The sequence below is a fragment of the Urocampus carinirostris genome, chromosome 11 (assembly GCF_059441175.1).
Source record: "Urocampus carinirostris isolate Australia breed hairy pipefish chromosome 11, RoL_Ucar_1.0, whole genome shotgun sequence".
In the NCBI taxonomy this organism is placed as follows: domain Eukaryota; kingdom Metazoa; phylum Chordata; class Actinopteri; order Syngnathiformes; family Syngnathidae; genus Urocampus; species Urocampus carinirostris.
Window position 1 is genome coordinate 31,767,241 of NC_142359.1, and position 18,067 is coordinate 31,785,307.

An 18,067-nucleotide genomic window follows, 5' to 3' on the forward strand; every position below is an offset into this window, starting at 1 on the left:
CACCCAACCTCACTGAGCTCGAGCTGTTTTGCAATGTGGAATGGGCAAAGATATAAGTTTCTCAATGTGAAAAACCGAGAGAGACATACCCCGAGCGACTTTCAGCTGTAATCGTAGTAAAAGGTCGCGCTACAAAGAATTAACTCAATGGGGCTGAATAATTTTGCACACCCACTTTTTTGTTTTTTATTTGTTAAAAAAAGTTTAAGATATTCGATAAAGTGTGTTCCACTGCATGATTGTGTCCCACTTATTGTTGATGCTTCACAAGATATTACAGTTTTATATCTATATGTTTGAAGTCTGAAATGTGGCAAAAGGTCACAAAGTTCAAGGGGGGCAACTGTATATATATGTATATATATATATATATATATATATATATATATATATTATATTATGTATATGTATTTGGTGGTTTCTACACCCTTCTTGTATTTCTTATTAATAATATTATTTTTAAATGTTTTTCTTTGAAGCCTCTTATTGTCTTCAGGTCTAAATGACCAATCACTGTGTTGTTAAAATTCCAGAAAAAAAATGAAAAAAAGTTCTGTGACTTTTCATAGATTAGTCCTAATTGTAGAAAAATTAAATGGTGGCTGAATTCACATTTCCATGTAAGCTGTATGAACATACAAGGATGGTATTTTATTACATGTTTCTCCAGCAGGGTCACGTCTAATATCATTGTAAATAATGTACACCAGTGGCAATATTAGGTTCAAAGGTTTGGGGGTGCTGAGCACCTAGTGTGTCTGGTTGGTTAAAAAGATTTTTTTTTCATTTCACATTAAGTGGTCTATTATATAAAATTCAATTGTGATAATCAAACATTTGTTTCAAGACTGTTTTTATTAATTCAATGTTTTTTTAATAACATAATATATCATAATATCTTTCTAGAATGGTTGAAAAAATGGATTGGTCTCTCAGGAACCGTCCTCCTATGGCTCAGATTCTACCTCTCAGATAGGACGTCCTGTGATAAATATGATGAAATGACATCTGAGCCCTTTAGTGTTACCTGTGGTGTTCCGCAGGGTTCAGTACTTGGTCCCCTTCTTTTCAGCATTTACATAATTCCATTAGGTGATATTATTTGCAAGTATAATTTCAGTTTACATTGCTACACAGATGACACTCAACTATATTTTCGGATGGAGGAATCTGCCACACTAAACTGTGGAAATTTGGAGGCCTGCTTCACTGAGATAAATGAATGGATGCCACTCAACTTTTTGCGCCTTAACTCTGAAATGACTGAAATGTTAGTTATTGGTCCATCTAAATGCCGTGACTTGTTCTCAAAAACTACCCTGAATATTGTCAAATGTAATTTCACCTGTCCTTTTTGACCCCAATCCGTCCTTTCAAACACACATGAAGAATATTACTAGAAAAGCTTTTTTTTTCCATCTTCGCAACATTGCTAAATTTCGCCCTATGCTGTCTCAGTCGGATGCGGAGATTATAATTCACGCATTTGTTACCTCCCGTCTCGATTACTGTAATGCACTACTCTCCGGTCTCCCGAAGCCGAAAATCAAGGCTTTTAACTAAGACAAGAAAGTTTGATCACATAACCCCGATTTTAGCTAACCTGCATTGGCTCCCTGTTATCTTAAGATGTGATTTTAAGGATCTGTTGGTGGTCTATAAAATCATGCATGACTTCCTCATATCTTTCGGATGTAATTTCGCCCTATGTTCCGGTCCAGAACCTTCGCTCTGAAAATGCTAGTCTACTAGTGATTCCAAGAGCCAAGAAGGGATCCGCAGGTTCAAGAGCATTCTCCATTTGGGCCCCGGTGCTGTGGAATGCTCTGCCCTCGATTAGCAACCACAGTGGAACTGTTTAAATCTAGGCTTAAAACACAATTATATTCTAAAGCTTATGAATGACCTATATTTCATGTTGACAATATCTGTGTACTTTTTGTTAATGCTATATTCATTGCAATCTGGTTATCGTTTTTATTTTATTTTTTATTTAACGTTATACTTTAATTATTCTATATCTAATTCATATTGTTTGTTAATGCAACATCAATTCCATCCTGGTCATCCTGAAAGGGGGATTACCTCAGGTGCAAGTTTCTCAAGGTTTCTTTATTTTCCTAATTCTGAGGTTTTAGATCGGAGGATGGTGTAATAATAGTCTGTGGTTTGCAATAATCTGTGGTCTATGCAGTCCTTTGAGACTCCTTGTGATTAAGGACTATACAAATACTGTACACCTGACTTGTTTTGAGGATTTTTTTTAATTAATTAGATATTGCTTTTTTACAATTAATTATGGTACGTTTGTGCTTCCATAATAACATACTCTCATCGTAATACACCTGTCAAGAACCAAGACGGACTCTCGGATCCAATTGTGTTAGTTTCAAAAGAGATTTTATTAGAAAGAGTTGTTGGAGCTGGCTTGGGACGCCGGCGCTTGTCGGTCATCAGCATCTTCGGGCGGAATGGCAGCTCTGTGGCAGGTAGTTGGAAGGTACAGCTTAGCAGGTAAGTCTATAGATAGATAGATAGATAGATAGATACTTTATTCATCCCCGAAGGGAAATTCACATTTCCAGCAGCATCCCTGAGCTGAGAACAATACAATAATAAAGCAAAAAGAATACAATATACAAATACCCAGTGTGACGTCGATGGCCAGGGCACGAGAGAATACAATATACAAATACCCAGTATGACGTCGATGGCCAGGGCGGGAGAGCAGGTCGCAAAACGTGGGACGGAAACAGGTCAAAAACAAAAGGCAGGCATGAATCAGGCAAGAGGAGTCGTAGGTACCTTGTAGTCTGGAGAACACACAGGGATACAAAAAGTACAATCCGACATCCATCTCTGGACGCAGACCGCTTAAGAGGAGAACGTCAGCCAATCAGGAAGTGCGCCCCAGCGCGCCAAACGATTGCCCCAGGTGACTTCACTTAGGCAATCACGACAACACCGGAGGCTTCACGGACTCTGCCGCTATGCTGCAAGTGCATACTTGTCAACCTCCACGGCTCCATGCCCTGTCGTATTTTCCTTTACAAAATACCAAATAATCTTACACCATTTTTTTTTTCGGAATGATGCATGACGGGAAATCCGAGATAGAGGCTACCGCGGCGAACTCGTTAGACTTGATTGATTTGCCTCTTCGTGATAGTCGGTGTTTACCACATGGTACCCATAATTGACAAATTTCCGTTTTTCCATACAGATTATCTTGTACGTCGTACACGTCTTAAAATGCATAATAAACGTACTTTGTACGGCAAAAACGTACAGGTTGACAGGTATGCAAGTGACACTAGGGGGCGGTAGCGGTGCTAGAAATCAAATGGACTGAACCATTTCAAGGCAGTGTAGTATTTCCCACGGCGCATTGTTCACATTTTTAAAAATCTTTTTTTTTTTACATTTTCATCCAGGGTTTTTCTTCATATTTAAAACCATTCTGTTTTTTTTTTATTAAGGACGGGTGTTTTACAAGTGCTATAATTTTGGCAGGTGCTTGGGTTTAATTTGAGGACCCCCAAAAATGGGCTGGTCACGCCCATAATGTACGCTACTTTGCAGACATGGGACCAAGTCACACATGTGCAAGTCTCAAGTAAGTCTCAAGTCTTCACCTTCAAGTCCCAAGTAAGTCCCAAGTATTTTTTTCTTGGGCAAGTCAAGTCACAAGTCAAGTCCCGAGTCTTAGATTGCCAAGTCCAAGTCAAGTCACAAGTCATAAAAACAGCGACTCGAGTCGACTCGAGTCCAAGTCACTAAGTCTCAAGTCCCCATGTCTGCTACTTTGTCATCAAGTCAAGTCAAGTCATGTTTATTTGTAAAGCCCTTAATATCAAAGAGTCTCAAAGGGCTGCACAGATCAAAGACTATTGCAAACTACAGACTATTATGACACCTACATGAGGGCAAATAATACACATATTATCAACATAAAATACAGGGTATTCATTTGCTATATAGTAGAAGTGTGTTTTAAGCTTAGATTTAAACTTTTCCACTGAGGTTGCAGGTCAGCTAAAATCGGGGTAATGTGATCAAACTTTCTTATCAAAGACAATTCTTGTTCTCCAAGTAAAAAGAGCCCAATTTCTGTGAGTCAATCTGACAATTTCTACATCACTTCCAAATTCTCAGAAAGACTTCTCGAGTTTTTAATGTGTGGGATCAAATGTGCCTTTACACCGCAGCTGTCTATTGTAATCCCAACGTAGCCCCGCCCATTCGAGGTGCGCTGGGACGAGAAATCCAACGCACGTTTCGAAGCGGCGACGCCAACGAGAAAGGACAAGCTTGTCCCCCGCAGTTTGTTTTTGTCCCTGCTTCTCCCCAAAGACCGGCAACAAAATGCAGGCGGAGGACATGGATTTCCCCTTGCTAAATAACCTTAACGACAACGGTGACAGGTTGAGGTCGAAAGGCAAAGATGTGTACAAGGACCAGCAAAAGGAGTCAGAGGTACGTCAAAAAAGAGACGTTCGCGTCCGTAGGAAACTGCACTATTTTGAATTGACTTGGTTGTTGCTGGGGTGTTTTTAGAGGACAGCTGCACGTCTCGAAAGCATGCATGTAGACGGGTACACTTGAGGTTATTTTAGCGAGCGCTTTCTAAAAATAACCCCGCTCGTAATTCTGCAGCGACGCTCAACGTGGGGACTGCAGGTGGCGAAATGCTTGCTGCATGGATGCTGTTTCATATTTATTTCTTTCTTTTTATTGATATCGGTGGGTTCCCTCCCATTTAGCGCGTCTCTAGTGACGTTTTGACCCACTTTGACTATTGCAGAGATCGCCCAGTTGGTTTATTTTAAAGCCATATTGTATCTGTTATACATTTTTTATTGGTTCTAATTGTCTTGATACGACTTTAAAGACTGAAATCTTATCTTTAAAAGGACAGTGTGCTTGAGTCTTAAAAGATTTAGCTCAAAAGAAAGGTCCTTTGCAACATCATATTTTTAAAGGGACACTGTGTAGCACACTGTCCTTTGAAAACCAAGATCTCAAAGTCAAGGCATGCAGTTATCTTGATTTACTATTGAATCATACACCAACCAGTAATTGTATATCTATTTTCACTGTACGCTACTTCTCCTCCACTTTAATTTTGTTGTAGTTAAGTGAATGATAGAAAACGGACATTGTTTATACTCTAAAGTGATTTAACCCACCTTTGTTTAAATATAAAATGTCGGATGCCTGAATAATACTGACTTCTTTCTTCACATCTTCGTGTAATGAAGGTTTTTATATCAAGGAAATTTGTCTTTTGGGCTTGTTGAAAATTAAAGATGGTAGTATATGAATAGGTTCAATTAGTTTCACTAGACTGTAAACATAATTTTAAACTTTTTTTCACCATTCGATCAGCCAAGTCCTTGGCTTGTAGCTTTTTATTTGACCCTTCCACTCATTTGAGTCTGGTTAAAAAGTGTCTCTTTTTGACACATCTTTTAGACATCAGGTTTCACTGGAAGCACCAAAACATATGACAGTACAGTATGTCACAGAACAAGACTTGAAGTCTTTGTAAAAGAGGATTTTGTTGAGTTTTAACAAAGAGAAGCACTAATCTGTGTTTTATGATGTATTTATGAATGTTTACTGCTCTGGCAGAGCTCGATGGAGTCTCCCAACCTAGAGTTTGAATACGGCGATTCGGATGTGTTCTCTGCAGAATTATCAGGTTTGACCATATATTTTTTTAACTTTTTAAATAGGTGGTGAGTTTATTTATAACTTAATGCTAATAATAAAATATTTAAACCCACAACGTGACATATCATTATACTTAAAAACTTTGAACAAATATACCATATATGAGTTTCGATTTGAAAAGTTGTAAATCGACTTTTCTTCATTCGATTGTTCAATTGATTCTGATTAGCAAGAAGTTCTGCTATTAAAATAAAGCTTGGGGATTATGAGCAAATCCTTTAAATGTTTTATCCGTAGGTCAAAGACATTCTGGGAAAAATTGAGACTCAGCCAATGGGGTGTTGCCAGAGCCGAAAGTAGACTGAAAAGATTGGAATATCGCACAAAACGAAACCAAAAATACTTGTCTGTCTGTCTAATCTAGTTTTAGCAAGTCTCATATGATAACACTCAAGGCCACTTCTGGCTACACAATAAAGCACAATTGAAATAATGGAACAGTTGTATAATCAGAACTGAAATAATGGAAGATATATGATTAAAACAACATAATTAAGAAGTTAAAATTGACCTAAAAACAAAAGAAGTTGCAGATGATTAAAATGTGCAATCATGACTAAATATAAGCAGGCAAGTATCTCAACATTACAATAGAATGTTGTGAAAATAATTAAAAAGAGTAATTATCTGATAAAATTTGACCCCAATTATTATTCCATTTAAATACAATATGATTCTTCGAAGATATGGAGGTATTACTTTTAGGTTGTGATGTTTCCTTAATATTTATGTAATTATTGTTTTTTTTTTTTTTTGTTCTTATCTAAAGTGAAAATATTTGGCTCGGTCCAATTGTATGCATCTAAAACCTTAAAAACAATCGATCAACTCGATGATTGTTCTATCCTGGTTGGTGAACTCAAATGATAGTAAACTAAAGGTTGTTACCCTTACATGTAATACAGTACTGCCCTACTTATGAACGAGATAGGTTCTGGACGATCGTTCGTAAGTTGAATTTGTTGGTAAGTTGCTTCAGTGCTATATTTTGTATGTTTAAGGTTCATATAAGTATGTTTAAGGCTTGTATAAGCAACCTGTATTGTTTTGTACAAAAAATTAATATTTCTTAAAATAATATGCTCTAAAAAGATAAACAAAGAAAGCTTGTAAAAATATATGTTCACGATTGAGACACTTTATGATGAAAACCAAAAGAACAAACTATAAACACCCATACCCATAAATGCCGGCAAACTACCCGGAGCAGTTTGATTGGGTGATAGGTAGAGATGGGCAGAGTTAATGCACACATTTCGCAAGTACTTGCTTCTCTCTAAGTATATCAATATCCTTCTTGTTTGCAGTATTTTGTGACATTTTTATAAAGGAACTTGAAACCATTATGTAGGGCAAAAATGATGGTCAAAATGAGCCTCAACACTCTTAAGTTACTGCAGGCATATGTGGTATATTTATATGGATCAAAGGCTATGGCATTATTACTATTTCATAGATTTTTTCAAATCATCAAACTTCACACAGTGAAATAAAATTTGCTTTTGTCTGGAGACCGGGTTTAGCGGTTTTGTTGAATTTTCGTCTTAAAACTTTTCGTGTGGCCTTCTTGAAAAAGTAATCAAAGTATTTTTCTTTTATGGGTTTCTGGGTCAAAAAGGTTCCGACGCCTGCACCAGACCAAGAGTGACAAACCCTTTTGGGAGCTACTTTTTGTTACTGATTTGATTTGCATTTCTAAAAGAAGTTATGTTATTACTATGTTACTATTATGTTATTACCATGCCGTAATTATCAAAAGGAGGGTTAAAAAGGGTCTTGCAGGCAAGCCATAAAACAGATGTTATAGTGACATTGTACAGTGGCTTTTTAACACCAACCCACCCAACCCCCAAATGGAAACACAATATTAACAATAAAATGGCTTTATCTCATTGCTACCTTCTGCTAGCTATCTTTCCTCCAAGCATAACATGCCCCCTGTGGTTGACGCTCCCATGTCGATTGTTGTCCTTCCCAGAGCTTTACAGCTACACCGAAGAGCCCGAGTTTGCCTTGAACAGAGACTACTTTGAGGAAGACTTCAGAAGCCATGGTACTTGTTTGGGTTGCCATTGTGTTGTTGTTTGCGGACAAATCTCCTACTAGTAGGGAAAACAATATCCTGTTTATGTTGTCGTATAGCAGTAATATGCAAACCTTACCCTTTAAACAATTTTGGAAGATTTTGTTTTTGTAAGATTTATAGTGACATTTCTAATGCACTCATTCACATGTAATACTATTTATCTTTCTGCACAGAAGATGTCACTAATTTTAAGCGTAGAAGACAATGCTATTTTCCCGCCAAAAGAAGACACTTGTTTTTTTAACACTCTAGGTTATTTAAGCAAAAAAGATGACGTTAGCTTTGCAATGACTAGCTCGGCAATGATTTTTTTGACTCCTATCATGATGCTAATTTTTGAGTGAGATGAATAAGATTGAAATGAACCAATACTGTACTAGATTTCTCTGCAGAAGAAGTCAACTGTAATTTTGAGCACAAAAGAAGCTATCTTTGGGCTAAGTGTTAGCACATAAAACACTACAACTATTTTTTAGCATAGACGATGATGATACTACATTTTGTCTTAAGCACAGAGGCTGATTTTAAAATGTCCGCTTCCAGCTTGGAAGACAACATGGACAATCACTTTTTGACTTTGAAGAAAACAATGATGATTTACGACAAAGAGCCTGGTGCTCGTTTTTTACAATAGACTGGTTTCTGGCGCAAAATAATTTAAATGCAAGCTTTCTGCGCAGAAGACAATTATTGGCCTTAAAGTCGATATCCCTAGGTTTTGCGCAGAGGTTGACAATAATACTTTTTGTTGTGGAAGAATAGGCTATTTTGAAAGAGAATGCTATTCTTTGGTCTGGATGAAAACAAAGCTATATAAAATAGGATGACGGTAGCTTGCTGCCAAATAAAGACAACATTCGTTTTTAGCGTTAAAAAAGCTACTTTTTAGTAAAGGAGATTCCAATATTCTTTAGTCTCAAGAAGAAATGAGCCTACCGTGTTGAAGACAAGGAGAGTTTTTAGCGTCGAAGTGAGAAAATAACCCAATTTTTTTCGGTTTTAGTAACATGGCTGTTAGCTTTCAGCACAGACAATGACAACGCTAATTTTTAGTGTAGAAGATGATCATGATGCTAGCTTCCTACCCAAAATAAACAAAATTTGTTCTTAGCGTAGAAGATAGATTTTCACATAGAGACGGCTTTATCTTTCAGCATAATTTCCGTTGTGCAATAGTGAGCACATTCGCTTAACAGAGGGGTGGGAAAACTTTTTGTGTCGTGGGCCGCATTGGCTTAAACATTTTTTAAAAGGGCCAGGAGGAGAAAGAAATGTTGATTACATTTTTTGTATATAGCGATACAGTCTCGAATACAAACCTCAGCAATACCTGAGTGTAGCTCCTATGCTGTTAGACAGAGAACAGAAAAGCTACTGGACTTGTTCTAGGTTTGAGGAGTGGTAATATTTATTTTGGTAAATATGTTTAATTTCGGGCAGCATGGCGGGGCAGTGGTTAGCGCGTGTGTGGCACAGTTCTGAGGTCATGAGATCGAACATTCCTGTGTGGAGTTTTCATGTTCTCCCCGTGCTTGCGTGGGTTTCCTCTGGGCACTTCGGCTTCCTCCCACATTCCAAAAACATGCATGTCAGGTCAATTGGCTGGTCCGATTTGTCCCTAGGTGTGAATGAGCAAGTAACCTGTCTGTCCCTGTGTGCCCTGCGACCGGCTGGCAACCAGTTCAGGGTGTCCTCTGCCCACTGCCAGAAGACACCTGGGATGGGCACCCCTGCGACCTTACTGAAGATAAGCGGTGCAGATAATGGATGGATGGATGGATGAACGTTTTATTTATTTTTCAGTTTGATAGCCGGTCATCTACTCTAATTTCGTTGTTAACCTATTTTTAGTAGCACAATTTGCGTTTATCTGCACTGATGGGGTTTAGAATTAACAATCAATCTATTTTGTGTCAGAATAAGTTACACAGTAAAACACTTTGAATTTCAATGACAGTTCAAATGAATGACAATAAGGTTCATTAAATAAGCAAAGAAAACACAATTCCAATGTTTTCCAGTTCAGGGGGTCTCAAATGCATGGGTGGAGAAGCACCTTTTCCGTTACTGGCTTCATTTAGTGTTAAAACTGAGAAGTGCAACAGCATTGAGTTAAGCGCCATGTGCGGTCCATATTCAACTATATTTTCAGAATTTTCTGAGGGCCAATTAAAAACTGACCCGTGGGCTGCAGCTGGCCCGCGGGCCGTAGTTTGGCCACCCCTGGCTTAACACATGAAAGGTTCCAACTTCAAGAGAAACATATGTTGGCCTGGAGAGAGATGGGTGCCACCAAGCTGTATTTGCCCAAGAGACACCACAGGGCATGGTGCCCGTACTACCCGAGTGGTTAAGGGATGCAACCAACCATAATGGAGAACTATTTTCGGCACATGCCAGCTTTTTTCTCAGAAGACAATGCTTCTTTTCTTTCTAGAAGAGACTGGTTTTCTGCAAAGAGTTTCTGGCATAGAAGACGATAGTGCTTACTTTTTAGGCAGAAAAAGACAACACAACGTGAAGGCGTGCTAAAGTATTTTTTAGTGACTTCTGAAGTCATAGTTACATTTCTTAGGAATTTCATTTCACTGATGTGAATGGAATGCTCTTGAAAATAACCTTGACTGTATTGACAGCCCGAGGCCGACGATGGGTCAATTTGAGTGCGGGTGAGCAGGGAGCGTACGTGATGAGATTACTGGATGCACTGGAGGTGACCGACCGGGAAAAGCGACTCAAGGTGGCCCGGGCCATCCTCTACCTTGCTCAGGGTACAAAGCTTGATTATATTACAAGCGTTATATCCACCGTGAATTCATTTTCCTACTTACGAGAATTCGCAGGTGTGTTCGACGACTGTGACACTGAGGCGGATGTACTTTCCTGGTCCAGGCACAACGTCTTCCTCTTGCATGAGATGGGCATCTTCACAGCCCTGCTGGAGCTCCTCAGCATGGAGATTGAGTGAGAAAGAAGCGTCAGAGGAGGCATTTTAATGTCATTGTAATGCCACATTTGTGCGTTGCAGCAACAGCCAAGCATGCAGCAGCGCTGTGAGAAAGCCCGCCATCTCACTAGCGGACAGCACGGAACTCCGGTGAGGAATAACAAAAAAAAACCTAAATGAACGAAAAATGAATATGCAGTGTCATTTCCTTGAAGAAATACAGTTGACCCACGGGATACGACATGAATCTCTTCTGAAGTGGGGATCCCAAAGTGAAATTGAAGCATAGCAGGGTATAAAAACCTATGGTAATTAGCTCCAAACCCCCAGTACCCAAGACAAAAACACCCAAAAAAAAAAAAAAATACTGTACTGTATAATAAATACCACTTATGTGTAATATACAAGTATATAATTAGATAACATTACAAATAAATGTACATGTAAAAGGTAAATTAAATTTTGTTCAGTTTTGGTGCGGTGTTATCTGAGCTGGTATCGTCAAGTTAGTGGGTGGATGTTCAGGGGGAAGAAACGGATTACAAATTAAACTGATTTTAGAACTTCAACTTGCAAGTATCACCATGCCTTGAAAAGATTTCCTTGCTTTAATCCTCTACTTATTTTAATGATTGTGCTAATTGTCAATTAGTTATGCAACTTAGCGATGGTAGCCATTCATATCTTAGTGTTTCTTGAAAGTCACAAGCTTTGTTTTTATGTTTTTGCATCTCCCTATAGCATCACTGCAAGCCTTGTGACCCATTACAAATAAATACAGCAAAAACTAAAGTAATTTATTCCCCATCTTCTAGAGCCTTTTGTAGCCATTATGTTTTTTGTAAAACTGAAAAATAAGGGGAAAAGGTATATTTGTAGCTACGTCAGCTAAAACAAAATAACTTTAAAAGGTTCCCTTTTGTGAAAGAATAAAATAGTTCAAAAGATGACAAAATAAATGTTGTACATTGAATACAACTGCAAACTTACCACAAAAGTTATTTCCAATGAAAAGTAGAACAGAGTAGTCAGCTTCAGAAAATGCAAGAGGCTTTTTTTTGCCAGAACTTCCCGACAATAAGTGTCACATGACCAAGCTGAACCAATCAACTGTTAGCAACAGAATACATGGAAGTCTTCTTTTGCCACATTGGCATCAAAATGTACGCTGACCCAAAACAACTAGCATGAAAATAAAATTTTTTAAGAGGAATAATTCAAAAGGATTTGGAAAACCAACATTGTAAAGCTCTAAAACATCAAAAACTGTAAAATCACAACCAAAGTCATTTCCAGGGCTTGACCATTAAACAAAACTGCAGTCAGCTTAGAAATGCAAGAAGCTGCCTTCGTAGCACTTTCTTGATATAAAAGTCATGTGACCAAGCTGAACTCACAGAAAACATGTAAAGTCAATTTCTTTAGCGACATTAGCATCAACAATGTTACCTAACACAAAGCAATTAGCTTTTAAAGGTTTTGTTTTTGAAGTAATGCAATAATTCAACATATGACAAAAATTGTAAAGCTCTAAAACATCAAATAAAACTTTCAAGAAAAAGCAGTGTTAAGTGCTTTAACAATAAACAAAAGAGCGGTCTGCTTTAGGAAATACAGGATAAAACTTCCTGACAATAAGTGTCATGTGACCAAGCTCAACCAATCAATGGAGCAATAGAAATCACAGAAATTCTGTTTCTGAAGCAAACGCATACAATAACAAAGAAAATAAAAAAGGGGAAAAATATATATCAAAAACACACACAAACATCTTTGGACCATGGCCAGTGAAAACAATAATTCATAAGATGACTAAACCAACATTGTTAACGTTTAAACATTAAAATAAATGTACAATAAAAGTGATTTGCAGGGCTTGAACATTATACGTAAAAGCATTCAGCTTTAGAAAATGCTAGCTTTCTTGCTAGCACTTCCTGAATATGTGATGTGATGTGACCAAGCTGAACCGTTCAACTGTAAGCAACAAAAACATGGTAGTAAGGACCTCAGAATTTTTTTCTAAACAAATAAATAAAAAAGTAAGGAAGAACAAAAATATTGATAAAATATGTCATGATGATGTCAAACAATTTAGTTTTATTTGGACTTTTCAGTAAAAGCCAAATATAACTCAGTTTATAAAATGTAGTATTCAAAACGTATGCACAAGGTACATTGCCTATATTGTAATATAAAAAGGTGTACTGTACTTAAGGTATCCTTAACAAAAGTAATTACTTACATAATAAATAGCAAACAACATTCCACTGCGTATTTCTTCTCTCTTCAGAGTGCTGCTCAGCATAATGTATCTAATGGTGGAGACAGTTCGAGTTCAAACGGAGGAGGAAAGACCTGAGTGGAGAGCGGCCAGGGAGGCCTTCAAGAATGAACTCAGTAAGTTCAACGTTTGACTTATGATCATTCCAAGGTTTTTTGTTTAGTATTTTCCGTAATCTTGAAACAGGTACTGTATACTTTATGGTTCTTGGCTTTTATTTTACTGCATGTATAATGAAGAGCATGCTGTTAATGTTTGCTAGCGTTGCTAACACAGGCGCTAACATCAGCCACTCATAGTACAAGTTCTGTGAATGTTTTTATACGTAGATAGTGCCAGTAGCAGCTAGCCACTTTGTTTTTTGTTTTTGTAACAAGGCTTACTCAAAATGTGCTTGTATAAACATTAGGGGCATTCAAATGCAATCAGACGTCTCAAACTCGGCGGGAAAAAAAGTTACAAAGTAGTCACCAAAAAAAAGTAAATATACTTGCTTTCTATCCATGAGAAAAAGCTAGCAAACGTATGATGCGTTTACATTTTTTTTTTACTCGATTACAACAAATAATATGACCTGCTAGTCACTTATGTTTATAAAACTTAAAGTGACACCGTGTATTATTTAGCACCTCCCACAGGTATTTTTTTTTTACTCTTTCAAAAAGAAAATATTAATTCAAATAATTGTAATAAATGATCAAAAGAATGAACTATCTTGCGAACATGGATTTTTAAACGCTTGTAGGTCAAGAAATAAACATTTCTTTTCCATAGCAAGAGCCTCGCCTAGAGGGAGCTGACATCATTGTCAGACATCTGGCTCCTACGGTACCCAAAAACCTCAAAAGGTATTGGCCATAAGTGAGAAGTTAAATGGTGTGTTTAGGTCACTGAGTTTTTATTCTTCCTTGTGCTTTTTAGAAGACCTTTTCGTTTGCACTAGACCATACAGTGACATCTCGTGGTAAAATAATACACTTTCCTTTTAATAAATTATGATGCTCCCATCTTAATTATTAAATGTACTAAAATTAAAAATTCAGCAACATTAAACAGACGGATGATATTAAAAGAAAAAAGATTTTGAATATGCGAAGAAGTATGAGTTAACAATAAGTGCTCACAAATGATTTAATCTTATCATTGCTTGACAGCACTAATATTTAATGTTTTCCAACCAGATAAATAGCGTGTTGGGGAATAATAATACCTTGTATTGATAATGATTAAAATTTCAGAGTTTCTACTGGCAATCCAGCCGTATACTTTTATATATTTATTCAGCCATATTTATCTGATAACAGGTGCACCAGTGTACAATGGCGAGCCTTTTGCCCTCCTTCTCTTCTCTATGGTAACCAAGTTCTGCAGCATGAACGCTCCACATTTCCCCATGAAGAAAGTACTGCTTCTCTTATGGAAGACCATTCTGGTGAGTACACAGCTGAATAAAATAAGTCTGTACAGTAGACCCCCAGAATAAAAGGTCCCTGCCTTATGACGATTTTCGCTTTACAGTGTGGATTAAGATGTTTTTTTTGGACCCTCTTACGGCATTTTCCCCACTATACGACATCATTACCCAGTATTTTGCATGCCAAAATACTTGGTTATTGTTATAATGTATGACGACTAATGTTACCAAACTGCTTGTCTGCTAATTGTTGACATCATATAAAATGCTGCTCTGCTTTTGGTTTGTGTCAAGGCATAATGGAAATACAGATTCATTATTGGCTCACCTACTTCAAACAATGCCTTTTTCTGCATTAACTTCAGAAGATTCAGATATACTTTATTGTCATTCTAGTACACGTGTATACAGAACGAAATGTCGATACATCTGCCCCGCAGTTTCCTTGAATGTACAGATATAAATAAAATATTGTATTGAGTTGGAGTATTGAAGTACTCATAATATACTAAATAATTATGGCCATGTATAGTATTATACAGTAGTGCAAGAGTGCAAGAGGAGCAGCTAACCAGATGTGCAAAATGGGCTCATCAAGTCACTATACAGTAACAATAACACTGTAGTACGATAGTGCAGAGGAGAACAGATGTGCAAAGGAGTGGCTAGGTATAAAGAACTGCCAGTAGTGCAAAAAAAACAAAACAAACCACCAGATGTACAGATTAGCAGCAGTGTAGACTTACTATGTGTGTAATTGACCATTTAACAGTCTAATGGCCAGGGGGACAAAACTATTGCAGAACCTGGTGGTCCTGCACCACACACTGCAGTACCTCTTCCCCGAGGCTAGCAGAGTGAACAGTCCATGATGGGGGTGAGAGGGGTCCCTAATGATGTTCTTGGCTCGGGATAAGCAGCGCTTCTGGCCAATGTCCTGAATGGAGGGGAGAGAAGTCCCGATGATTTTCTCTGTTGTCCTCATCACCCTCCTCACACTACCCCAGTCGGAGGCACTGCAGCCTCCACACCACACAGAGATACAGCTGGTCAGGATGCTCTCTATGGTGCCCCTGTAGAATGCGGTGAGGGTGGGTGGGGGCAGGTGGGCTCTCCTCATCCTCCGCAGGAAGTACAGGCGCTGTTGTGCCCTCTTCACCAGTGATGCAGTGTTCACAGACCAGGTGAGTTTGTTTGTGATGTGCACCCCTAGGAACTTGATGCTGCTGACAACCTCCACAGCCTCGTTGTTGATGAGAAGTGGGGCATGGTTGGGCTGGTTTTTCCTGAAGTCGATAATGATCTCTTTAGTTTTGTCAACATGGACCAGGCTGTTGTCTCTGCACCAGCCCACCAACTGCTCCACCTCCTCTCTGTAGTCCAGGTCGTTGTCGTCCCCGATGAGGCCCACCACTGTTGTGTCGTCCGCAAACTGCACGATGTGGTTTGTGTCATCAGGGTGAACAGCAGGGGGCTCAGGACACAGCCTCCATAAAGACTGTGTGAATCAGCGATACAATGCAGTATTTTTTGTATCGTATTCTTTCACAATGGGTCAAGACTCACAGTGATGCAAAAGGAGAAGCAAAAACACGATAACCATGGAAAAGAGGCTTGTCATAATTAAGGAATACAAAAAAAGTGCACGGATCGTTAAGTTTCATGCCCGTAACCAATTGAAGATTGAGACCATTATTAAAAACAATGAGGCGATTAAAGCACATAATTCTCCAAAGGGAATGACAATCCTTGCAAGTGGAAGTTTTACAATACGATTTATATTGAACCCATCATCTCCTCCTGCCCGCATCCACCTGCTTTTTCTCCAATCAGCCCAGGTCAACTCAAACGAAAGGTAAATCAAGTTTCCTTTATGTAAATATTTATTTACAATGTTATTTCATCATAAATAGTTATGCTATACACAGTTTTGTTATTTTTATGTTTTTATCTGGGGTATCGATGGTCGGTAACATATTAGCCAATTACCATACGTTTCTGTCCTCTGCTATACTGAAATTTCCCTTTCAAGTTGAAAAGTTAAATATTTTCTCTATTAAATATGTGTTAACAATGCCCAACTGAGTTCAAAGAGCCCTTTTGCTTTAATTTCCATTGCGCCTATCTGTTTTTATCTTACTTTTATTATAGCTGTTCGGGGCAGAACACATTTGTTTTGAGACGGGAGTGCTGGGGAATGACACCATGCTCCCGCAGATTATTTTCTTTTTATTTGTCAGTGTTGTATGAAAATGAGAAAAGTAAGAAAAGGCCTGCTTCATGTAAAAAACAAACGACAACCGAAATCCCAGGACAGATGAAAAAAGAAGAGTTTCATGATGCATATGAACAAGCTGATTAAGGCTGCAATCATGACTTTAAGCTAGAGAGAGGCGGCAGAGAGTACCAAAGTTTCAAATTTCGTACGGCTCTTTCAATCATATACAGGTATATTGCACATGCGTAGCATCTACTATTTATTCTTTTGTTATTTTAAGGTTTTTTATCTGGAGTACTAGGGTTTTTAACACATTAGCTATGCATTACCATAGTTTTCATAGCCCCCACTATACGGCAATTTGACTTTGCTATCTCCCATGCAGAACAGATTAATTATGTATCCAAGGGGTCTACTGTACGTGATGAATCATATGACTGCTGACAAAATCTTTGGCTCTCCAGTTCACCCTGGGGGGCTTTGAGGAGCTGCAGGAGATGAAGGTGCGGGGTCGCCAGCGGCTGAACTTGCCCCCGCTGCCCGAAGACAGCATTAAAGTGGTGCGAGCCATGAGGGCAGCCTCGCCGCCTGCCTCCGCCATGGAGCTCATCGAGCAGCAGCAGCAACAGAAGAGAGGACGGCGCAGTCGGAGGGTACGGCGACGCAACGCACGACACTCGCCCATAAAACACTGGACACACTCTCACACACGTATTCTTAGATTAGAGCGAACCTGTGCTTGTTCGCTATTTAAATACATGAATTGACTTTTGTCCTGTTGAGCTTATTCACAACTTCACGACTGTTTGCCTTTGAGGTCACCTGCACCCATATGATGCCCAGTCTCAAAAAGAAATCAGGAACATATGGTAGCTTGACATGAATGACTAATTTTTTTTTTTTTTTTGCTTGTATCTCAAATCCAATTCCTATTTAGTAATCAAAGTGAATTTCATAGATCTGATTGGAATTATTCAAACTGTTCAATTGAAATGATAACTACCAAATATTTTTTTTAAATATGCTTATCAACATTATCTCATAAATCACTAATATTCCAGAAGTAAAATGTTTAATTCAAGGTACTTTCATAACGTACGTCACTTGAGCGTTCTCAGTAAATTGACCGAATTTGAACGCGTGAGGGGTCATGATTTGCAGATTATAACTCGTAGCCGATTAATTGGTTGGGCTCTTACTATTTATTTTTTGTCTTTCTACCCTCTTTTTAGTGATTTTTTGTTTGAATATATAATGATTAAAACACAGCTAATGTCCGAGATTTTTTTCATTTTCTTCGTACAAAATTGTTTTCATTGCAATTGTATTTACCTTTTCCCCACTTTTGAATATTATAATATAAAAAAAAGGTTAAAAGGAGA

General features: G+C 38.1%; 1 protein-coding gene and 1 long non-coding RNA gene across 4 annotated transcripts in view; one reads left to right on the top strand and one right to left on the bottom strand.

Moving 5' to 3' along the window:
• Positions 1-2,373: 2,373 nt before the first annotated feature.
• Positions 2,374-11,994, bottom strand: LOC148357089 (uncharacterized). Of its 2 annotated transcripts, none has more exons than XR_015851966.1 (3): positions 11,760-11,994; positions 10,654-10,941; positions 2,374-2,520 (listed from the first exon to the last, which is right to left on the bottom strand). It is a non-coding gene; the product is annotated as an uncharacterized LOC148357089 (long non-coding RNA). The 2 variants fall into 2 exon arrangements; XR_015851967.1 differs by lacking the exon at positions 2,374-2,520 and adding an exon at positions 10,346-10,583.
• strip2 (striatin interacting protein 2) overlaps positions 4,261-18,067 on the top strand; it is a 32,166-nt gene continuing 18,359 nt past the window's right edge. For both annotated transcript variants that reach the window (XM_088346871.1, XM_088346872.1), the window contains exons 1-9: positions 4,261-4,476; positions 5,635-5,704; positions 7,715-7,789; positions 10,459-10,593; positions 10,666-10,786; positions 10,851-10,919; positions 13,063-13,169; positions 14,358-14,485; positions 17,150-17,338. In XM_088346871.1, coding sequence (XP_088202997.1) covers positions 4,366-4,476; positions 5,635-5,704; positions 7,715-7,789; positions 10,459-10,593; positions 10,666-10,786; positions 10,851-10,919; positions 13,063-13,169; positions 14,358-14,485; positions 17,150-17,338 — 1,005 coding nt within the window. In that variant the 5' untranslated portion in view covers positions 4,261-4,365. The remainder of the gene's footprint in view (positions 4,477-5,634; positions 5,705-7,714; positions 7,790-10,458; positions 10,594-10,665; positions 10,787-10,850; positions 10,920-13,062; positions 13,170-14,357; positions 14,486-17,149; positions 17,339-18,067) is intronic.